Here is a 25,393-nt window from a genome sequence, read left to right on the forward strand (position 1 = left end):
CAATGAGCCAGCAGTGTGCCCAGGTGGCCAAGCAGGCCAACAGCATCCTGGCTTGTGTCAGGAATAGTGTGGCCAGCAGAAGCAGGGAGGTGATCGTGCCCCTGTACTCGGCCCTGGTGAGGCCACACCTCAAACACTGTGTTCAGTTTTGGGCCCCTTACTACAAGGAGGATATTGAGAGACTGGAGCGTGTCCAGAGAAGGGAAAAAAAGCTAGTGAAGGGTCTGGAGAAGTCTGATGAGGAGTAACTGAAGGAACTGGGGCTGTTTATTGTGGAGAATAGGAGGCTGAAGGGGGACCTTATTGCTCTCTACAACTACCTGAAAAGAGGGTGTAGTGAGGTGGGTGTTGGTCTCTTCTCCCAAGCAACCAGCAACAGGACGAGAGGCAATGGCCTCAAGTTGCGTCAGTGGAGATTTAGATTAGGTATTAGGAAAAACTTCTTTACTGAAAGAGTGGTCAGGCATTGGAACAGGCTGCCCAGGGAGGTGGTGGAGTCCCCATCCCTGGGGGTGTTTAAAAAACGTGTAGATGTGGCACTCCAGGATTTGGTTTAGAAGGCATGGTGGTGTTGGGCGGATGGTTGGACTTGATGATCTTAGAGGTCTTTTCCAACCTATGATTCTATGAATCTGGAGATGCAAAATCTTTCTGTGAACCTTGGGGAAAAAAATTAACCTGGTATCAAATGTAAAAAGCAATGAAAAAACTCATAGTAAACACATGTACAGAATACGTCTGCTCCCTCAGTTGCTCCACTTATGAATGGGCCATAAACACAACCACCACAAAACCTCAAACCAGACAAACCCCAGTGCAGCCCGTTAAGAATGAGGGCAAATATAAAAGAGAGCTGAGACATGTTTATTCTTTCCTGGGCAGAAGGTAACCGTAGAGGTAACAGTTAACAGTTATGAATAGCAGTAGCTATTTCTTCTGTGCCTTCTGCCTCCCACGAGAATGACAGCAGTATCTAAGAGCAACATCCATACTCATTGGATACACCTTGTATTTTAGCCGATGGGAGTCCAACAGAAGCCACAAAGTAAGGATTCCTTCGACTGCTCTACTTTTTGAGTGCATGTCTGGAAGCTTCCTGTAGGATCATCCAAACTTTCCACTCCTAGTCTGCTCTACTCACCCTGCAACCTCAGTGGTACTAAAAATCATAGAGGCAGAGAAAGTATAAGGGCAATAGCATGAATATCTGTCCATCAAAGTGAAGTGAGGAGATGTTATTCCATCAGCATTTTTTTTAATTACTCCTTCTCTGTGGTAGCTGACGTTGAACAGATAAAGACTCAATTAAAGTATACCTTAAAAGATTAATTTTCAGAAACAATTACTGAAATTCACTATTCTAATAGCACATTACATTAGGCACGTTTAATGAAAAAACCCATCGCCACCAACCTCTAACACAAGGCTTTCCCAGAAAATCAAGAATCCCATTGCTCTATGCATCTGTTCAACTATTCTATCTGTTAAACATCTCATTTGGTCCGAACACTCGCTAAAATGTTAATTACAGAACTCAAATAGGAGTGTATGCATTAGTAAATAACTACGCTTGGAATACTGCATGCATTTGTTTTAGCTGAATACTCTGGTAGTTGTTGTGAATGGCAGGTTTGCCATCTCACATCCTAAGCAAGAAAAATGTTCAATAAATATTGCCAAATATATTTATTTTTCTTTCATGATTACAATCTTTTTGTACCCTGGAGAGCATGAGATCCCATGCTCAGCTGCCCTTGGAAAATGCTGGAAGCCGCTCCCTCCCTGCAACTGTGCCCCCCCCACCATAATGGATGACGCCTTTCTGTCAAACTTCTATGTGATTCAAGTCCAAACAACATGGCATTTTGGGTAATGGATGCTATAATTAAAATGTGAGTCCTAAAAAACCTGTTGTTTTAGTGGGTGTTTTTAGTAATGGCTTTGTTCTACATGAAGATAAAAACTCCCTAACAAAGGAATTAATGTATTGCTTTAATAGGCTGCACCCTGAGTTAAGTTTTAAAATTTATGAGTTCTCTGCAGCATTGTTCTTTAAACAATGGCATTGTCAAATGCAACCAGTGAGAAGATTAAAGTTCTCCCAGCAGATTAAGTACAAATTATCTGTCCTCCTGTTTCAGCATCATTTGTTCATTTATCACATAACGTCTAGTATTTCTGGTCAGTGTCAATATGCTTTGCATCCTTGCAGTTAACAGATGTCTTCTCTTGTCGAATGAATTACTTTATGTTTCACGCACTGGTGGCCACAGATGTGTCACTATAGCAACATCATTAATTTCAGATCTTACCGGAAACATGCACTCCAATCAAACCTAATTATACCACATTGCTTTCTTGTCCCACAATAAGGAAACCATAATGCAATTATTGGGATACTTCATTTTCTATTCTGCTGTGGCAAATGAGAGAGCCACTGTGATGGACGCTTCTTGTCAAAAAGCTTATTGATGAAGCACAAACCCAATTTACAATCATACAAAGGACTACCTTGCAATTATGTTAGTAATGCTATGCTCCTTAGACTCAACAACTAATTCTCCATCATTTCCAGTGAAGCTTGGACCACAACGTAAGATTTTTGCAGACTGTTCCCTGGATTCCCTTTCATTTCCAATATTGCAAAAAACTTCACCTGTCCACATTTCACTAGACCAGCCTTTTAGTCCTGTGTTTTAGGAGCACCCATTCAGCCCCACAGCTACAAAACTGGCTCTCTTCTTTCTCCTCCGACAGCAAAGCCCTAAGGGGGCAGAGGAACAGAACCAACTGGTTTACATGACCAGAACTGAAAATTCAAGCAATAACGTACTGAAGCCAGCTCTCACGCAGAGTGTACAATCACGCAATGGCGATCAGGGCTTAACTGTATCGATTCTGTTCATCACCTAACAGCACGTTTCACATTTATGATAAAATGCAGAATGAGACCAGAAAAGGAAACTGGAAGCAGCTACTGATACACTCGGGTAAAAGGTACATTGGCTACGTGTTTGTCTAGAATTAAAAATAGACTAAAATTTGCAGGGCTTCTAAGACTAATAAAATTGTGTAGTGTTTTCCATCACGATCTGAAGAAGAGCGTGATCTGCAAGGCCATGGTCAGTGTTCTGAAGCTGGTGATGTCTGCTGGACTCCAGGCTTGTTGGCACTTACATCAGCTTTCAGCTAACACTTGGATAAAAGCACATAGGGTGAGACTGCTGACTGCTAAGTCCAAAACATTTTGGGTCTACTGCCCTAGAATACTGCTTTTATTTTCATTTTTACATCATTAATTTACAGATTCAGACCTTCCTCCAGAACTCAGCAGACTTCAGCGCTCTGAAAAGCCTTTGAGGCTGAATGCAAGCAATCTTCCAAACTATACATAAACACATTTGCTGGTAAAAGCCTTTTAGTATCTGTCTGTTCAGCCCCTTTTAAGTATGCGCTCTGAAAGGACAGAATACAAGTGCTTCTTCTTAAAATTTAAAAGAACTACCGTGATGGCAAATGGCATGATGTGGGCTGAAAAAAATCTTAAAAAAAACCCCTATTGGAAGCAAAACAGGGTTGTTTCTCCTCGTAAATGCAGGCCAATAAAATGTATCCTTTCAAAGCTTTACAGACATAAAACAGTATTTCTGCTTTGATAAATCTAGTATCACTAAATTTTATGTTGAAAAATTTTTTTTTTCAGAAAAATTTTGGTTCTAATTACTGTTGTACTAGGCTAAGTGTATTGGTCGTCTATATAGAAGTAGAACTGCAGCAGCCTTTTATTCTTTTTTCTGTTTTAAAAAATCTTCTCTTTCTCAGACAGGGTGGTAGGTATATACAGCTTGAGTAAAGGAAGGCAGTACACTGATCCCTGTGCCTCAGAATATAAGCTGGTCACCAGAGTAGAGTTGGGTGAATGGACTGTTCGCATTTTGTTTAGCAAGCCTCTTCAAATCTTCAGTGCGGTCCAACTGCAAGCAGAATAACTCAACACTTCAACCGCATTTCCAGTTTGGTATAGTAACTGGATTCTCTATCAGAAAAGTTGAAGAGCATTGGGTTTGCTTAAGAAGTAGTGCTTTGGGCAAATGAACTCTACTGCACTGTTTTGAAAATTCATTATTTTTGAACACACTTCCCTTTTTCCAAACATATGCTGTAAATTACATATTTCAAGCCCTCGATGAGACAGCACTCTAAGTTACATAAATTATCATGATGAAGGGTGCAATTAAAATCAATAAGCAGTTTCAAATAGCATACAAATCATTAGCTAACTGAAACAAAACTTGTTCAAAGAAGAATTGTTTGCTTGCTTTGAAGAATTACCACACTATAATTAGCAATACACTTTTCTACATGCTAAGGAAGAAAGTGGCAGCTGTCTTTATCTTTTACGAAACAGAAGAACAGCATTCAGAAGTGTGCAGGGTAACTGCTAATATCATACAGTATAGCAGCAGAAATGAGGTGTGGTATAAAACAGCATCCCGACTGTGAATCCAGAGTCTTTTCAGAGCAGAGAGATGGTACTCTTCCTAATGCTATCCAGTGTCCCGTTACTATAGCAGGAGCATTCCTACTGGAATAAACCGGATTGCTACAAAATACCGACTTTCACACATAAGCGTCAGCCTGCCTAAGCCTACTGGTACTGGCATAAAGTCCTGAAGCACATGCTTCATATTTTACTGAAATATACAAATCAGCAGCCTAAATCTGCTCATATGTTAACATTTTCAAACATCAAATAAAGCTTAGAATTTTTATAGAAGTCATCATATTTTAGAATTGTAACCTTATATACCTGTTTTATCCGTTAGTAAATAAACTAATCGTCCCAACTCTTCTGGTATGGTGCTAGTTCGAACAACTGTTCCAGGAATATTGTCATCTTTCATAATCATCCACCCATAGGCTGCCTTACCCATGTCCAAGTTCACACGTAAACTGCAAAGAAAATTTATACCATCATCAGTGTGAATATTAGGCAAAGTGAAAGTTATGATCATTAAAAAAGCTCTTTTTAGGATACTCAAAAAAAATACCTTAAAACTATATGCAACAAAAATTTTGGAACAATGCTTTTGTTCTGTGTTTGTAGAGTACGTACCACATCAGAAATTGAGGCTCCATTCCGGAGTTTCAGAAGCCACCGCAATACAAACAAATGCAATACCATGCCTTCTGCATGAGACAGATTGCTCTACTTTGTGGAGATTCTTGACATCATTACATTACTACACTTACACAGCTGAGAATATTATATACACGTTATCAACACGACCAGATCGCTGTTCAAGTCACAGTTTTTATCTGTTAAAAAACCCACAACACCTATGTTTTCATTATGATATCAAAGTACAGATACTTTTGTACCTCTTCACTGGTTATTTTTAAAAAGTTTTCTTTAGGAAAGTGCACCTATACTCGTCAATGTCTTTTCCCCTCCACAACCACTCAACAACGCTGCTGGCCTTCCCCAGACGGCAGCTGCAGAGGCTCTCTATTGCAAGCAGGGAATAGTGCCCGCGAAGGGCAATGCACCCTCAGGTGACGGCATGTGGGCTGGAGTCACTACTCCCAGCAGCAATAAGCAACTTATGGGTACCTCTGTACTAGAAATTGTAATTTGCAGCAAGTTTTACTGATTCTGCATAGAAGTGCAAAATCAAAAGTATTTTTTTCCAGTTCACCTGGTGTCTGCATATTTATTTGTTAATATTTCCATGTCTATGTCATACAAGAATTAACTGCCCTTGCACTTTATACTCCTATGTTATAACAAAAAAGTCCTCACTCACGCTGGCCAGAGATAACCTTAATTACATAGCTCTTCCCTAAAATTAAATGCTCCAACTCAAAACTCCACGCCATCTTGTTCTAAAACTTTAAAATGCTGTTTTCCTTTAGCTATTCACCGTGCTCCTGCTACCATGTTACAGGCAGAGTGACTAAATAATAGGCACATGTCCATTTCTGTTGACTCTGCTCCAACAAAATACTGAAAATGACTGAAAAAACAGCTATGACAGTGGCTACCTGAACTATTTGGTTTACAGTAACATGAGTCTTAAAACTGTCCAAAGGTATACATCAAGGAAAAAATACTGCGAATGCACCTCAGAGCTTTTTCAACAGTCCTGAAGTGCTGCTGTACAGCATACCCCAAATAGCAGCCGCAGTCTTCATCTGTCCTCTTGCAATCACAGCGACAGATTAATTGTGAATTACCTGAGGTAGCAGTGGAGGGAATAGCAAGTCACAAACTGCAACATCTCCTAAAGAGATGCATTTAATTAGAATTTTGAGAACATCTGAAATTTCAACATATACTGAAAAAATTCAGTTTTTCCACATCCCCCCCTTCCTGAATCTGTACAGCAGAAGACAACACATGTTCCAGCACAAAAAGAACAAGCCTTTTTGATACGAGATTCTTGACCACGCAAGATGATATTTTGTTCTTTATTTAGCTCTTCTTTTCCCACTAAAATCAGCAGCAGCAGGAAACCCCAAGCCCCAATTAGTTTAGCATTATCATACCTAACTTCAGCTGTCTTCAGACATGCAAATATATAAAAAAAAAATTTGGACAGACAACAGGAAGATTACTCTACCACATTTTTTTTTTAAATGCTACAGTATAACATGGATAAAAATACTGGAAAGTCACTTGCCTCACACCAGTTAACTACAGTTTTGCCTCGTCTTAACTCAATCCACCGGCAGTACCAAGCAACCAGTATTCACAGAATCACACAGAATGTTAGCGGTTGGAAGGGACCTCTGGGGGTCATCTAGCCCAACCCCTCTGCCAAAGCAGGGTCACCCACAGCAGGCTGCACAGGACCCCGCGTCCAGGTGGGTCTTGAATATCTCCAGAGAAGGAGACTCCACAACCTCCCTGGGAAACCTGTGCCAGGGCTCCGTCACCCTCAGAGAGAAGAAGTTCTTCCTCATGTTCAGATGGAACTTCCTGTGCTTCAGTTTGTGCCCGTTGCCCCTTGTCCTGTCGCTGGACACCACTGAAAAGTCTGGCCCCATCCTCCTGACACCCACCCTTGAGATATTTATAAGCATTTATAAGGTCCCCTCTCAGCCTTCTCTTCTTCAGGCTGAACAAGCCCAGCTCCCTCAGCCTTTCCTCAGAGGAGAGATGCTCCAGTCCCCTCATCATCTTCGTAGCCCTCCGCTGGACTCTCTTCAGTAGCTCCTCGTCTTTCTCGAACTGGGGAGCCCAGAACTGGACACAGTACTCCAGATGGGGCCTCACTAGGGCAGAGTAGAGGGGAATTTGTATTACGTACGTCTGCTAACTTGCAGAGTTAGAGAGAATATAAGAACCAATGTAACACACTTCACACTGAGGTATGTATTAGTCAACAGAAGGAACAGCAAAACATTTACTCCTCTTAGGGATGAGAGCCTACTAGTTAGCCAGTCAAGTATAAAGGATGCTGTCTAGCTCAAGAGGAGAAACATGAGCACACTTACTTTATTTAAGAACAGCTAGACATTTGCCTTCACCAGGAGTAAGTAGAGTAAGTGAAGGATTAAAGGCTGAAAGCTGCTCATCACCCCACTTTAAAAAGGCATTTGGGCTATAAACTGTTTCTCCTGCCTGTGCTACTGAGACAGGAATTCTGCAATGAAAGCTCTATTTCAGAGCTGCAGTCTCAGGTACATAGCGCACAAAGAGAGAAACCCACATGGCTGCTCTACCAATGGAGACCTACAAAATCATCCAGACAAGAAAAACCTTCCTTCAATAAGTTGAATGAGAAAAGTCTCTCAAAGCTGAAGTGCAGTTCCTGCCCTCACTTGCATCTTTCTTAAGTGTGCGTGTCACCTGGGTTTGAAAGCGCACAGAACAGCACCTTACATAGCATTAGAACATTCTTGCATCAGTAACACTAACTTTTACCAACCCAATTAACTGCAATCTTTAGACACAGTATGTTAATACAGGTATTTGAAGGCTGCTGCAGAGAATGGGCACCTTTAGTCAATATAATAGCACGCAGTTTCTTGTCTTTCAGCCTCAGCACTAGTTACCTTCGAGCAGGGAAACCGAAGGCAGCTTTTAGCCAACTTTGGGATTTATTCCACCAAGAGCCAGGGTGGCATTTCTCTGCAACTCAGCTTCAGAACAAATCAATAACACAGTATTTCAGAATTCATGCTGCTTTTTACTACAAGCTAAAATCAGACACTTTTGTTTTTATTCCCTCAAAAGCATCAGTAGCGTTTCAGGTTAAACAAATTCATATTTACAGGACTTCTAAACTTCATTTTTTTCCAAACGGTAATGACATTTGGTCCCCCTGTACAGATCTCTGATTTTGTTTTTTAGTCAAAATTGAAATATTTGCCAATAAGCCAGGACCTTCACTGAGAAAGTTTCAGACAAAAACATTTAGAAACTCCAGAGATATTCTGCCTTTCATGACTGAGTGGAAAGCAATCAAGAGCTAATGAACTTAGCAAAGGCAGTTATGTGAACAAAGTGACACTGTGCCTACTAAAATCAAGTATGAATTTGTATCAAAATCATATGATAGTTTTATGTGAGCTTTGGAAGGCAGGAAGAAATTCCTGAGCAGTTCTGCATATAAGCAGACATTTCACGGCAAAAACCAAGGCCCTGCTACAATTCCAGATACAGTATGAATACCTGTAGTGGTATCCAATTTTTAAAATAAATGAAGTAATTGAGATGTAGTCTTTTTATTTTCAGGATTTCTTTTTACGTGTAATACTGAAGATAATACTTGGGTCCCATTAGTATCCAGACTGCACCCAATCCCCTACAGCTATACCCCTTAACCTTCCCTAATCCCTACGTACTTGAAACAGCCATAGATCTACTCCTTATTTACAATTTAGAAAACGCTATAGAATAATTTTAAAATTATGGTCAAGAAAGAACCAAAATTGTTTTAACCTCAACATGCCTGGAAAGTTAAATCTTCACAGAAAGTGATTTTTGGAGCCTGACAACTTCCATTAACTGGCACTATACAAATAAAAATAAAACAAAAGTTACTTCTTTTAAACACAATATTCTATCAAGATCTAAATAAGTAAAAATCAACCCATAGCTCATCTCTTTAATTTCCCCTAATTCCCCTTCTTCCATATTTTATTTGAAGAGGATATTTGAATGTAATATTCTTTTTGTGTTTAGCCCACTATATAAATTTTTATTTAGTTTTCTCTGCTATCTGTCTGATAGTCCATAGAAGAGTCTCCGATCTGTTTTCTTGTTTGCTTCATAATCGGTCTCACTAGTTCTCTTTGACTAATTTTTCTAAATTTTGTCTATTATGTAAGCATATAAAAGGAAATGAAAGAAGGTGCACACAGCACTTTGCATAAAACCCAGGCAACGAATGTGACTTTAAAAGAGAACTCAATCCCACACACTTCTGCTTAAATATATGCGGCAAAAAAAAATGAGTATCAACCCTATATTGCTACAGTGACTGTGGCACATACAGTTTTCCAAGGGCCACATGCAACCCAGGCACAGATAATTAGGTGTTGTAACATAGGTGGAACTTCAAACCTCAGGAGGAAATCTGGAGAACCACTAATGAGAAAATTAATCTATGAATTTCTTACAGGCTGAAAACACAGTAGAGTGCAAAATACAAATAGAACACGTCAGACCAACGCCTTGGCATAAGAGATGTAGCATATGCAGCTCAGAATAACAATAATTAGTAACTATTTAAAAACTTTGCTATTTTCACATTTATCAGGTCAGATGCCTTCTTTCACTAATCTTCTTATACACTGGCAACAACATTGACCTTAAATGTCTAACACAAACAATTTTTAAAACATGACTATTTTTAGTGTATTCCAGACAAATTTGGCATTACTTACTGTAATACTATCAGATTAAAAAACCAACTAGGAGAAAACAGGCAATGTTGCAAGGTTAGAAAGGAAAAAGATCTACTGCAACAGATCAGTTAAAAAATGACCTTTTTTTTTCCTAAACCAATTGTGCTTTCTCTATGTAGCATGTGTATCAGACTGTAAGCAAAGCACAAAGCTAGCTCAGGCAGTAATACAGCACCATATTGGGCAGGGTAAGACTTATTCTTGGCATGATACAGACATGCCATAGCTCCTGTTGCATGAAGAAGTCAAAATTAGTTTATAAAATATCAAGAAGCTTCATATAATATAATATTTTTCATTCTCTATATAGATGGCATCATTTATCATGGTATGGTATAGAAGCATAATATACGTTTACAAGGATTGCTTAAACTACTTTATGAGTAGCTCTTTAGTCCTTCCACACTGAAAGCTTTGCATCATATATCTAATTTATACTCTGAATATGTGAGACTACATATACTGATACTCTCGCGTCTATACATCACACAGATTAGAGCTCCCGCACAGACAGCACAAGCTATATAACACGACTGAAAGCAGCACAGCTTCTTGCTGCTGTTAGACAGACACCACAGTCCTGCATCGGTCTGAGTTCCCTGGATCCCAGGAATACACAGAAACACATGGAATAAAACTTCATTTTTCATATTCGTATGATCCGAGATTTGACTGGATATTAATGACTTGCAGATACAAGACTTCTTAGCACGTTTTCCTCACTGCCCACTGAAAACAGACTGACAGGACTTGCAGGATTTTCTTTAAATGCTCCTTTCAAAGACACAGGAAAAAAAAGCAGCCAAGAGTCAGGCAGTGCCCCAAAACATTACTACTTCAGTGCAAGATGGTTCTTTCCAGATGTCTGGGACAGATTATTTTGGCAAAATGGCCCTCTGCCCAGGAGTCTTGGGGTGTCTAAAGGACAGTGACAAGACATTCAGCTTCTGCACACACAGAACTGAAGGATTCTCCTAAAAAGACAGCTGATCAATCCCCTGCCAATCCAGCTTCAAACTGCTACTAAATACAGAGCCGGGACGATACACATATTTACCAGATCCCCAGTCAATACCTTACCATTTTCTGGTAACTCCTCTACATTTCTCAACAGCTAAGCAGATGCATGTACAGCTACAGGATTCACATGCCTGTACATGCGAGACAGTAATTTTACCAAACACTGCTTGGCTAAGCCTAAATTATCTTGAAAAAACTTTCCTGGATGCATTTCTGGGGGGGGAAACCAACCAACCAACCAAACAAAAGGACTCAAGTCAAAGCACAACTCACTTTGCCTTTCAAGGTGTTGAAGAAGACTGGACAATGAACAAACCAAGCCCCGTTACTCGGTGGTGGAGGGGATCAAGTTTTGGTGGTGTGGTAGCATCACTAAGTCTAGCCTTTTCTTTGGCCTTGGCTGTCATTTCTGAACCGACCACCATGGCAGCTCAAGTGAGCTGAATGAGAGATACGACAACTAAATGCCAGGGGAAAGGACAGAACTGCTTTCACAGAATCACAGAATGTTAGGGTTGGAAGGGACCTCTGTGGGTCACCCAGTCCAACCCCTCTGCCGAAGCAGGGTCACCTACAGCAGGCTGCACAGGACCGCATCCAGGCGGGTCTTGAATATCTCCAGAGAAGGAGACTCCACAACCTCCCTGGGCAGCCTGTGCCAGGGCTCCGTCACCCTCAGAGGGAAGAAGTTCTTCCTCGTGTTCAGATGGAGCTTCCTGTGCTTCAGTTTGTGCCCGTTGCCCCTTGTCCTGTCGCAGGGCACCACTGAAAAGTCTGGCCCCATCCTCCTGACACCCACCCTTGAGATATTTATAAGCATTTATAAGGTCCCCTCTCAGCCTTCTCTTCTTCAGGCTGAACAAGCCCAGCTCCCTCAGCTTTTCCTCAGAGGAGAGATGCTCCAGTCCCCTCATCATCCTCGTAGCCCTCCGCTGGACTCTCTCCAGTAGCTCCTCATCTTTCTTGAACTGGGGAGCCCAGAACTGGACACAGTACTCCAGATGGGGCCTCACCAGGGCAGAGTAGAGGGCTAGGCAAGGCGTTCTAACAGCCCAGTCCTCTTTCCTGCACCCACATACACATCGGGATTTTCAGCTCAGCAGGTGAGAGCGGGTGTCCTGTATCCCACATTCACTGAAGTCTCTTCTATTCTCTTGGACTTGAAAACACAAATATTAGTAACTGTGTCTCTGACAGCTTTTTCAAAAAAAATAAAACTAAAACAACTGATCAAATTAGTAGCTGCAAAAATTGAAGGAAAAACTCCTCAAGACTTACACGATTTGTACTGGAATTTTAAATGTGTACAGTAAATGTCTTCAGTTCCACACAAAACGGAAATCAAACTCTCCTGATAAAAATGTAAGCCTGATTTTAAAAAAGATATAAAACTAAAAAGAATGTATCTATAACCTCAGTAATAAACTGGGTAACCAGGTAGAAGATAGCATAACGATGACAAAGTTTTGCCTCATCTTCCCCAACCCGAGGTGCACACTTCTCATTAGCGTGACTGTTTTTGCCCTCTGTCCTTTGTCATTCAGAAAATACACAATCAAAAAAGTTGTTCAACACAAGGACCTTACTATTCTAAAAAAAATAAAACAAAACCCAGGAAACATCACAGGCCTAAGAACTTCCACGCTGGCATCACAAAAAGCAGCAGCGTGGACCTACCTGAGGACCCATGTTCCTCCAGCCTGCTATGTGATAACTGCACTAGGTGACATCATCAGACAGGATCTCATCAACTAATGGAGAATGCATTTCAGTCAATGATTTTATTTAAAATAAGTAATGAAATGGTCTCAGTGACACTGGAGGAACCTTATGGCTAGGCATTAATGCACCTCAAACTGGCTAGAGCCAACTAGAAAAAAGGCCTAAGAATACCAAGGAACATGGGAAAACTCAGAGAATGGGTGAGCATAGTCCTAGAGAGATTTATTTAGTTTTGGACAGTCTGTCAAGGACTTGCTTTCTATCCTCCTTTCCCAATAAATTATAAGAAATTTGAATAGATTAATTTGTAGGGAGGCAGATTGCTGATGGAGGCTCTCTGGGCTATGCTTCCTCCACTGGGGAAAAAGAAACATCAATTACAGAAGAGCCATTTTTGAGGGCCAAACGTTTCTGGGGGTGTGGGACTGTTTGAAACCTTTTGTGCATAATGGTTCTATCTTACAACGAGTTCAGAGCTGGGATAAGCTTTGAGTGTTTGCTTACTACTGCCTTTTCCCCATTTTGCTTGATTCCTTGTACGCTACAGAACGCATGCAATGTTGTGGGCTGCGTTTTATGGGGTGGATAGGTGTTGGTCGTTGGGGTTACTTTTTTGTTTGGCTGTGTTAGGTTCCTTTTTTTACAGTTGCTTTATGTTTACACTTCTGAAGTCTTACATGCCCCACAGTAACACCCTTCACACCGTGAAGCAGCACTGATCTAGAAGAGTATCTAGGATGCAGCTGAATCACAAGGAACCAGCTGCTCCCTGGAGGAAAAAAAAAGTTTCTCTTCCTATTAATTCTAGGAGAGGCTGCACAGAGCTCAGTTAAACTCTGCTAGCAGTTAGTTACCTCCTCCTGATGATCTTTACAAAATGTGTCTGGCCATGGAAAATTATTTTTATTGCATACCTGGAATTTCCCTTGCCCTGTAAACCAAAAGCCAACCACAACTGCAAAAAATGCTCCATATTTAGAAACTTCCTAAATTCTCTGAAACCATCAATCAACACATTTCATGCGCGCGTGAGTTCAGACATGCTTTGCCTCTACCCCAGTCAATCCTAATCTCCCACGTTGATTTCCTTTACCTGTGAAAAGTTCATTGTTTCCCCCATATAGCTATTTTGAAAATAATGAGAGGACACAACACCTGGTGGTTCAGTGTGTTAGTCTTGTAATCTTCATTTCCAAGAGTTTACACTCCAAATACAGCCTAAAGAATAAGTCATTTCCATGCTTAGCTTCCAGAAGAGAGAAATAAAGTGTAGTTATATTTGAAGATTGGCATGATTGGAGCTGTTTATTTTGCTGGCAGTGTGGGAAGCAACCCTATATACAAACAATCCGAGTTGAAGAAAAGTTGGTACACTTTAATAGTTAAATAAACCGCTAGAGAGAAAAGCATTCTCTGACAGATTCCTGTCTGATCCTCCATAGAGTAAACTATGGTTACTATGAGATGGTCCATCTCAGAACTAAACCAATCAAATTATGTAATACTTCCCGCTTTGTATATCGACTCCCACAAACAATTGAAAAATGGGATAAGGTGTTTACTAGAAATAATTTTCGGAAGAGAACTCTTCTGCAAGTCCACTACACAACTCAAGTTGAAAATGAGCAGCTCAATCAACACGTTTTTCAGTGTCATATGTTGAACTGTCAATACAGGGTCAAATTTACTTACACCACCTATGTGCTTTTAACCCTCTTGCATTCAGTAACAAAGATAGATCTGTCTTTTAACCATTTTAATAAGTTTTGGCTTAGTATGTTTATTATGGAAGAACACAGTCACTGACAAGTGATCCTTTATACTGTTAGCTCATTTTTCCCTGCCCCTACATGTCTTTGATGATTAAGTGTATCTTTCAGCAACCTGCAGACCCCACTTCTCACTTGAATGCAGCAATTTTTGGCTCTTTACATGGCCGAGTTGCTCAGTGCTCAGGAGCTGTGTGTGTATGGGGGGAATGATGACATCAGCTGAACAGCAGCATCACACAAACAGTAAGGGAGTTATGACACTGACAGTGTTTAGAAAGCTATCACAAAATAGAAACACGAATGTGTAAATAAAAAACAAGAGCCAGTTATAGGAAGTAGAAACTGTTCTAAGATGGTCAGTTTTTACAATGAGAGAGCTCCTCAGCTCCCCAGCAGATTTGTTGGAACCTTCTCCTTCAACTTCCCAACAGAATCAGTCGCTCTTGCAACACAGAAGTAGTATAAAAATACAAGTCCTTTAAGTTATAAAACCTTAAGACAGCTACTTCCCGAGCATCAAATTGGTCAAATATGATATAGTTCCCTTCACACAGACATGGACTTACAAAGTGTGAGCGCAGTAACACAGAAGTCATGTAAGCTTAGATTAAAACACCTAACGAAATCCTCCTGTTTTGTTTTTCTTATACTACATGGACTTAAGTATTGTGTGCACACCGGAGGGGATAGGTCTTAAACCTTGAGGGGAGAGGTCTTAAACCTAGCTACGATTTAGTTGCAGCTAACTCTGTGGCTAGCCACTGGACTTAGTGAATGACGTATCTCACACTGAAAAGTTCCAGAGAGCATCTAAAATCAACAATCCCCTTAATCTAAACACTGGGTATTTTAACAGGAGGGAGTATTTCCATTGCACAAAGGCAATACCCACTGCAGGAAAAAAAAAAAAAATCATTTCAGAGTCAGTGTTCTCACTTCTGTGTCCACAGAAGACTTGATTACAGACATGGATATTATTTCCTGTTCCAGTTTATCTGCAATTTGAATATACCGTACTCATGCTTAATGAATTAACTAATTCAGGGCAAGTCTCTACTTGGTTACACATGTTAAAAGTCCTCTCATTGTAAAAGCGCACCTACATTATCCAGCCATTCAATTTAAATTAATCATTGTTCTAGTAAAAAGTCTGTATGTTAACCAAAGAAACGAAACATTTTCAGTATTTAAGTCATTAAAAATAAAATTCAAAATATACCTAGCAGTTCATTCAAATATGTTTCCTAAAACCACATTCTCAAATATATCAAGATTGTATCCTTATTAATACATTTATGCTAGTAAAGGATTAGATATCCTGATTACTCCAGCAAGATGAACATTATACAAAAAGAAAATACAACAGTATTGTTTTCTGTAGAGTGATCCTTCAAGAATCAGCAGATTTGTTGGCACCTTCTCCTTCCTGATAAGATCAATTTCCTTCACAATGAGAAGCATGTATAAATTTCAAGAGAGCCACATTCAGTGAAATTAGACATCTGTGCTTTTCTTTCATTCTGATACATACCTGATTGGGATGATATAGGAAAACAGGAGGAGAAACCGGAAAAGGTTGCGATACCATGGGCCTACAAATCCTTGCAAGGTTACCATAACAACTGAAAGTGCAACTAAAGCCAAAAACAAGGCTTTGGTCAGTTGATTCAGCTCCAGGTCCAGCAAGCCAACCTAGAGGGAGAAGTATATGCCAAGTTAGTCATGACTTTTTCTTAAATTGACACTTTTGCAGCACAAACAATTAGCTGTTATTGGCTTTTTTATTCCTACCTGTTAAAAATCCATGCACTTGTAACAATTAACTGTATTTTGATAACGGAATTGATTATTGTTCCTATGCTTGCATGCAATAGATGTTCCCTGGTTACAGGGCAGTGGCAATTCCTAGAACCAGCGTGACCTGTCCCAGCCAGGCCTTCCGTATGGTTTTACGTCTGACACATCTCTCCCCATCCCCTGATCCAGGAGAGGAACACAGGAGGGCAAGGAGAAAAGACAAGTAAAGATGAACAAATGAGAAGGAACAGTTTTCTTCTGTCAGCATGCAGCAAAAATACTAGCACTGTACATCATATTTGTAGGGTAGCTACTGCTCATTTACTGCTCGAAGATCAAAAACCCGTTAGATTCAAGAGTCAACGGACAAACTCGACAGAGCCACCTTCTCATCACACCGCTAGTATACTGTAACTTGTAACCTTACTCCCACACCGGTCTGCAAATCTGAACTAATTTCATAGAAATCATTTTTAATTGTATGAAGCTTTCAGTTATTCAATACAGTAATAAAAACCAACAATCAAGCAGAATATCCATTTTCAAACCAAAATAGTAGAACATGGCTTCAACTTTTCATGAGTAAAAGGTATTTGGTGTAGAAACACTTTAGCAAAAACACTGAGAGAGGCTATCTTTCATCCGCTGTTTCTCATGCAAAAATGTTTTTAAGCTATATAACTAAGACTCCCACCATTTCAATAATGTATGCTGTAAACTGAGTATTTATACTCCGCTTTTTGGGATGCTCTTGTAGTCAGTAAAATATGTGGGAAAACTGTGTCAGAAAGCGTCTCCTCGGCCCTGTCACAGATGCCCTTTTTATCTCCAAGTCTTGCCAGTAAGACCAGTAAAACAGAACACTTCCTTAGATAACAAACAGTCTGCAGAAGGGCTGCTTTAAATATAGTTCTTAAAAATTCCAGCAATCCTGCTTACACTTGGGCTGTCCCTTCCCCAGAGAACCAGGCAGCTGAAGACTGCAGTGCCTGATTTATCAGCCGCATTTCAACAGCAGCACAACGAGGACAAATATCCTGCAATTTCCGCTGCTTCAACTACTACATAGTTTATGCTTGAATTATTGAGAAAAATAGGTTTTTGGATTAAAATGAAGAAAAATTAAGCCAGGGAAGTAGAGCATGTTTCAAAGCCCGGATCTTTTTGTGTTGACAAAGGCAGGCTAAGTTTCAGGCCTCGCTGAGGATCAGATGAAGTCATTATTCATTCAGTCAGGGAAAAAAGACTCAATTACCTCAACCTAAAGATGCTATCAATGAATGCAAAGTGCATATTTTACTCTATTCATCCAAATCCCATTAAAAAGTGAAAGGAATGATTTAATCTGGCCTTCTAGAGTTGGTCTTTTTTTTGTAATAAAATAAAGAATCACTGTCTTGCAATATGCATAACCACCACCTCACACTTTTTTTTCCCGCATCACGGTGGTGAAAGCCTATCTCTCCCCTCAGCTCCCCCCTCCTGTACAAACCCCACCCCAGAACAGAAATGAATAAATGGCTGCTTTGGAACGAATGCCACTTTCTGGACAGAAACGTTAAATTTAGTCTACTTCATACTGATACGTAGCTAATTCAAAGCATTAACACCTTTCTAGTTAATGAAGACAGATGTGAATTTAAGTTTGGCATCTAACAAAAATGTGCTTGGGGAAATATGAAGAGAATAAAAAAAAGCTGCTGATGAAAAATTTTCACACAATAAATCTCTCGCTCAAAAGCATGTGGTTTGTTACTAATAATGCAAACCTTTTTCACACTGATCATACTACTGGCTATAGCCAATTTTAATATTTTCATTTACTCTAGCAAGTGGAGTAATTGCAAAGCCCTACTCAAAAAGGCACACAAAGAATATAAGTTTGAATAGAAATGCATTTGCCATTTCTCAAAAAATAGTTACTGCAATGTACTGAAATATACTTAATTAGTTTAATCCCGTGCCTTTCCACTTAAACAACTTCTGCACTCAAACTAATGAAACTCTGTTGAATTATCCAGCTACATTTCATGTAGAAATTCACTAACATTCTCTAAAATTTATTTAAATATTGGAAAAGTGAGTAAACTTCATTTTAAGTACTTTGTGATGTTATCAAAGCATTTGTAAAATTTATCATCTTAAGAAAGCAATTCCTTTCCTTTTGAAAATATTCATAACCAGAATACTTATGACAATGTAAGACTTGGAGTAATTTTCCACATTTATCGCTACTTCCCATATAAGAAAAGCAAATTTTCTTCTACTCATCATAATATTTGTTCTGTTTGAAACCACCGTGTTACCAAAGTTAAACACACCACTGGAAATTTTAATCTCCAAGGGAAAATTTGTACATAATGTCTAAGACAACCACAATAGTTTTGCAAAGGGGCTGCTATACAATAATGAACACAATAATTGCCTGTATAATCTAAAATGCTACTAATGGCAACAACTGCAAATCCATTTAGCACCTCTTTAATTTATGCACGAAGTTTTAAATAGCTAATGACTCTCAGTAAAATAAAGGCTTACACCATCAATAAAAAGTATAGCATTGTCTACCTGCACCAAAAAAAGCTGACAAGTTTTAAAAATACTTTACTGTTGAATGAGGGAATGATTAAAGGTCTAAACTTCACATTTTGGACCACAAGCTACAAATCATTACCTTATGAGAAAAATCTTCATTTAATTAGCAGAAGTTGAAAGCAACAAAAAACCTTCCTGACTACTGAAATAGAACATGAATAGTGATATTGCTATTGCTGCCCTAAACGCTTAACTTTTGGGAAAGGGTATCCTCGGAAGCTATTACTGTAGTAATAGAACAATGCTTCTAACATAGTAAAAAGTATATTACTTGCAAATTGAGAAAAATTTTTAATGCTAGAATACTGAAATGTAAAATTTGATAATTAAATGTTGCACAATGGTCAAGATTTCTCAAAATAGTCTAGCGCTGTCATTTTCTATTCAATTACAGTTTAAAGTGCATTAGAAATAACTGCTCCTAACTAGCCTTTTTTTTAAGCACCCTGCTTTAATACTGTTGAAGTATTAAGGCGCTATCTTAGGAGAGACTTCCCCTCGCAACTAAATTCCTCTACGAAGGCAATTATGTTTCAGTAATCAGTCTGGTTCTGCACTGACAAACACCATATTGACTACAATGAAATCTGATGGTATATATTTTTGAGACAGACTTTGGCTTTAATTTGCATGATAAACATAAACATTTTCTTTCCTATTCTTACTACCTGCTCTGAACTTAACTTTATTAAACCTTGAATACTAGTCAATTATTAATTTTTTCATTAATTCTAGTCTAAACTCAGATGTAACAGCTATGCAAAGAGAAAGATAAGTATTTAAAATTACTAAAAATCAAATAATGTATCTTTTTTCTTTGGGTTGACAAAAAACAAGCTTACCCTAAGCAAAACGATTCATTGCATTTCACTGTTCACAAAAAATAACTTTTATATAGACTACTGTATACAGTTGGCTGCATATATCTGAACCTCTATGGCTTTCTTCAATAATCTGTTTAACAGATTATTAATCTGTCTTTAAAGGCTAAATGAAGAGACACATCATTATCTGTTTATTTTAATCCTTGACACCAAAAACATGTACAGCAACTTTGGAATCTATAAATGTTTCTTCTTTTTTAAGTCTCCAATTCTACAGTTATTCCTACAATTCAGCTTCCTGACTGCTCAGCAATCCAGGTAACCACAATAAGATAAAATAACTATGCATCAAAACAAATAAAGCAAGTGAATTTAAGTTTAGGAGGCATCTTTCCCTAATTGACCGTGCTCAAGCAACGGTCTGACAAATATGTTTCTCTACAAGCCTGTCCTGATCAACATAAACCCCACCAAATCTTGCATGCAGCATGTTGCACTTTTTAATCAATATCTCACTCATTCTTTTAAGCAGCAGATTCAAAGGTAGGAAAAGCAAAGAAAATGCATAAAGCGACTGTTAAATGAAAAAAGTCACCTCTCCCTACTTCTTCTCAGATCCATTTTCAAACATCCCAATCACTTGTTTAGCTGCCAGAGCAACAATGACAAACCTTGAAAACATTTTCTGAAGCATTAAAACCCTATCAAAAATTTTATTCATTTTAGAATTAGAGCAATAATTGTGATGGTGTGTGTGTGGGGGGTTCTACTTGACTTAGTAAAACTGAAATAAACTAGCTATTTAGTCCACTCCAGAGGGGTTCCACAAAAGTAATAACCAGAAAACAGCCCATTCGATTCCAGTAACACTTTCTGTACTTCCTTTGGCAAAAAACATTATGCATCCTTCATGCTAGCTTTACTGCAACCCAACAGCACTTTGACCAAACAGAAATATTTGGCATTATGTTAATACTGCAAGTTTATGGAACTGAATTATGCCTATTCCACACTGATTTCAAGAAACGGTTTGGATAGTCAGCATTAACTGTATCCCCAAAGAAACAAATTACAATTACTTGTCTGTATTGTTACAAAAACGAGCCCTTATCCATCAGATAGACATTTAAAACAATAGAAATATTTTGAAACTCTAGAAGAAATACAAGGTTATCATCCAAAGGAAGAGTAAGCTGCAAGTAGATAATGTTTTTTAAATGTTCTGATGCATATTCAAAAAGAGGTTTAAATGCTCTTAAAAGCAAAATTAAGTTTATTAGATTTTGAAATTATCCGACTTGTCTGTCTTTAAGAAGCTATTCATAACCGCATAATATTTATGTCTGAAATAAACTAATCCCTTTAGAAACAATATTCCCTTTTGTAGCTAGTAATATCTATAATGCTAAAAGAAAACGAAGACTCAAACACGTCCTTCTCTGCCTCCTTTATCTGTCCTTTTGATATTGTTGCTTTTTCCAGACTCAGCACCATCTGAGTTTGGATATTCCAAGTGAAACTTGCAAGGCCCATCCAGGTTTTCCGAGGTGCTTAGCCCTCTCTTATTCAGTCTACCACCATAAAAACCGTAAGTGAGCTATATCCACAACTGTACTTAAATAGGGGACTCAGTCGCTTGAAGTAAGGCACTAATTTTGAAAAATACTGGGTACAGATTTCATAACCTTCTTAGGTGGGTCTTCTTTGTCAGTTGTTTCCTGATTTATCCTCATGCCAACGATTTACTGTATCTGTAGTAAAACATTATGCCTCAAAAGATCAAAATGAGAGAAACTGAAGGTGACCCATTCTTAATATCCCGTCGACTATAAATCTGCTTTTCATTAACCAGACAGTTTGCAGTCTGCTCCACGATTGAAATGTCTCTAAACATTCTTCAGTCTGATATGTCCTTTTAGAATCAGTCTTTACATATAACAACGAAGCCAAACCATTGATATTTGCCTCTACCTCATGTTAGTATTTTGCTCTAACTAGACTGCAGGCAGTGAAAAGACGTGCCATGTGTGGTTTGGTCAGCAGAGGGTGCTCAAGGCCGGCGTTAGCTCCTGCTCTCCAAAGCTCAGCGCCAAGCACAGCCCTGCACCTGCACAGGACGACCTGGATTCTGTGCCCTGCTCCTTGGCCGACAGCACCTACCGCATTCCGTTTGCAAGGTTCAGAGTTAATTATTCAGTTCAGACTGGGTAATGAAACTATTCGATTGCCTTCTTAGCAAAAAGTCACCCTTCGTATGCCTTTCCACGGTCACAGACTCGCACCCGAAGGTGCCGGTGGTCAGATCCCGTGCAACCCTCTGTTCGCCAGCTTCACCAGACGCTTGGCACACACCAGAATGACAACAGCGTGCACAGAGCATGTTAAGAAACCGAGAAGGTTAACAGCTTCTTAAGCTCTGGCATCCATACAGGGATTGTCCTGTATTAGTAATATATCCTCCCCCTATTAGGAGACCACCCATCTATTTAGGATAATTACTTCAATAATCTAAGCTAACTAGTCATACTGGAGACTTCAACAACCAAAAGCATGCACACAGCCAAACTCTTCAGACATCCATTTTTCCAACTGACAACAATCTAGGTACACAAGAGTTCATACAGAAGATGTTCAGAGTTTCTCAGCACTCACGATCCTCCTTACATCTGACAAAAAAATTGGTAAGACATAGAATTCTGGGGGACAAAAGATCACGATTTAAAGACGTTTGATTTCACACTGGAAATTTACATATATTTACACTTCAAATTTGCATTTCATCTGTAACTTTTACAAATGCTTGTTACATCTTCTCTAAGCTTGATAATCACCAGCTCCAACTCCAGACCCTTCTAGCATACTGCGATGTAATCATTTCTTTCCCTGGTCAGAATACAGCCTAAGCAGCTTTACACACCGCATGGTATTATTAAGACATACTCAATAGAGATAGCATTTTTTCAGATCTGAGTAGATTAAAAAAGCAAGGCTTACTCTCACAGATGAAAATAATTAGCTTTGTGAAAGCAACTGCAAAACTAGCATGGGGAGAACTGGCCTCAAAGTTTTTATTGTGTAGAATTTGCAATTATGGACCTAAAAAATTGATAGCAACAGCTAGCGCTCCCATTTGTGTAAATTTGGGGAATTCGAATATCTCTACACTTCAGACCATGGAGCTGACTGGTCTCAGTAACTTTTTCATGCAGAAAGCTGCACCCATTTACTTTTGTTGCTGTACAGACCGATTTAATGGTTTTTATGTATGTTACAGCATACGTTGAATAAGATTTCGTAAGTGATGAGAACCTTGTAGCTGTTTCAAACGCATCTTTGAAATTAAGCAAACACTTCAAAACACGTACCTAAAGAAATCCAACATTTGCTTACTCCACATTAAAAATCAGGTGTTAGTAACTCAGCTCCTCACAGACTATCTAGATTAAGCTATTAGCAGAGATTATTACAGTTTTTAAAGAGTGTATCTCACAGGCTAGGGGAAGAAAGGTCAGAGCTAAGGTTATCAAAACACAAATGGCAATTTTTCCACTAAGAATTCAATTACATAAATGAAGCCAAGAACCCATGAAGTTTAAGCTTGTTTTTAAGTTTTACCAATTCATTTTATGCCAAATCAACAGTAAGACAGTTAAAAGTTTTTTTTTCTTCCACCTTACTCGAGGTTACATTGAGAAGTACATTTGAAAATTTCTTTTCACGTAAATTACAGGCGTTTTACTTCATTATACCTTGCTATTTTAAAAGTTACAAGGAAGCTGGAAAATACTTTGTCAGGAAACAGTGGTACAGATGAAGCTGGTGCTTATGCCATATAAGTACACGGAAATCAGAGCTGCAGCCTTTCCTTATGGAAGTGTAATTGAAGTAATATAGTGCATACAAATCACAGATGACTAAGGTGACTGAGGCAACTTTCTGAAGATGGATTCACCAATAAATGCACGTGAATAAATAAAAACTGAAGGAGGAATTAAAACAATCTCCATTGGCATTATGCAGCCATTCTTTCAATGCTGGAGCGCTTCCGGAGTCTCCCTCCTCCTCCACTGTGGACACCTCAACTCCATCCCCAGCCTGCACAGGTCCGGATGCAACACAACAGGGCATCATGTTCAACAAACTAAACAAAACTTCATCACAAAGCATCTCACAGTTTGTCTCAAAGCATTTATAGCTGAATGCTATTCATAAGGAATATGAATATATAATAATATATAATAATATTCAAGAATGCAGAAAAAAATGAGAGAAGGAAATTTGTAAGTTAGTTTATTTCTGGCTTTATAAGTTAGTGTATTTCTGGCTAAAAGAATCCCAGCCAAGAAAAAGCCAGAGCATTTTGACTGCATTAAACTTCTGTCTCTGTCCTTAGTTATTCTTGAGTGTAAAATCTTGTTTGTATGCAAGCTGTGAAGAAATGTTTTAAAAACATCTACAGTGCATTTCAGAAGAAAAAGTTGTGCATGGTTTTATTTGTAGTCTAAAATTAAACAAGAGGAGCCTGAAAGCTGCTCAATATGATGGAAAGAAGCAGTAGTCTTCGTGAAGATTAATTACATGTCAGAATATAGGGGAAAATGCCAAAGCAGGGGGGTGGGGGAAGCCTTCTTCAAGTCTGCGTGCAAATACCCAAAACACACCCAGAGTAAATGTCCACAATCATTTAAGGCACAAGAAAAACAGCTCTTCTCAATGAAGACTTCTAGATCGGATCTGATGTGCAACTTCTCACTAGTATTATGTAAAAACATCGATTTTGACTCAACTATGCAGTAGAAATTATGACACAAAATCTAGAATTTCTAGCTCAATTTTAATACACTGATGTATTTACAAATCAAACTGGTCTTCTGGAATAAGCATCAAAATTTTTAGAATAGGAATGCCAACAAAAAGACTATTAAGATGATTCAGTTTTTATTCTCTGTACAGTTACATCTTAATCAGAATTTATATAATTTCTATGCAATTTGTGCCTCTGTCCTACAGTAAACACAAAATACCTTTTGAGAGAATTCAGTAGAACATATTGCCTTGAAATTATTCTTATTGGGATCATGCAAGCAAAAAAGGTTCTAGAATAATTTGCCCACAGTCTCGTTCACAGAAATCAGAAGTAATTCATTGCCTTTCTGTTCAAATACCTGAAAGAGTTGTAAACATGTACAAATGCATATACACAATACATATTTTGATTTTTCTACTTAATTACAAATCTAGTTTTATCCACAAAGAGCTTAATAATTCAAAAATTCTGCTTTCCTAAGGTTTGAGAGCTGAAATTCAGTATCAGGATTCAGTGATCAAGTGATGTGTGTGCATAAGTGTGTGTGAGGTGGTGGGTTTTTTTTAAATGAAATCTTATCAGCAAAAAATGAACTTTATCCCTAAATTTCTGAGGTTTTTGACATAATTAAATTTATCAGCTGAAATAGCCTTATCACTATTAGCTCAACAACAACAAAAAATCCTACCACAGAAGTGAACTCCTGCTTTTTGTGTGTATATTCTTAAATACGTTTTATGAACCATTTCATACTTAATGGTTTGTAAGCAATCCCAACAGTTGGGAATTGTGTGAAAAGTTGTCCAGATTGACAGAGAAAGTGAAAAGGTCTGTATTAATCTCCAAATAAAGAAATGCATGGAGTGGTATTTCACTATGATTATAGTCTAAAGTACCAATTAGAACACATCAGAAACTAGAGCAAGTTGACACTCTAC

At 38.7% G+C, this 25,393-nt stretch overlaps 1 protein-coding gene across 5 annotated transcripts in view; it reads right to left on the bottom strand.

The window, feature by feature from the left end:
• ATP9B (ATPase phospholipid transporting 9B (putative)) overlaps nucleotides 1-25,393 on the bottom strand; it is a 190,851-nt gene that overhangs the window by 48,735 nt on the left and 116,723 nt on the right. For all 5 annotated transcript variants that reach the window (XR_012763527.1, XR_012763526.1, XR_012763525.1 and 2 more), the window contains exons 12-13: nucleotides 15,964-16,124; nucleotides 4,811-4,953 (exon numbers count right to left, since the gene is read on the bottom strand). Coding sequence is in view for 2 of the 5 variants with exons in the window: in XM_075417049.1 (XP_075273164.1) it covers nucleotides 4,811-4,953; nucleotides 15,964-16,124 (304 nt within the window). In the remaining 3 variants the exon portion in view is untranslated. The remainder of the gene's footprint in view (nucleotides 1-4,810; nucleotides 4,954-15,963; nucleotides 16,125-25,393) is intronic.

This window comes from Opisthocomus hoazin, chromosome 3, assembly GCF_030867145.1.
Source record: "Opisthocomus hoazin isolate bOpiHoa1 chromosome 3, bOpiHoa1.hap1, whole genome shotgun sequence".
Lineage (NCBI taxonomy): Eukaryota > Metazoa > Chordata > Aves > Opisthocomiformes > Opisthocomidae > Opisthocomus > Opisthocomus hoazin.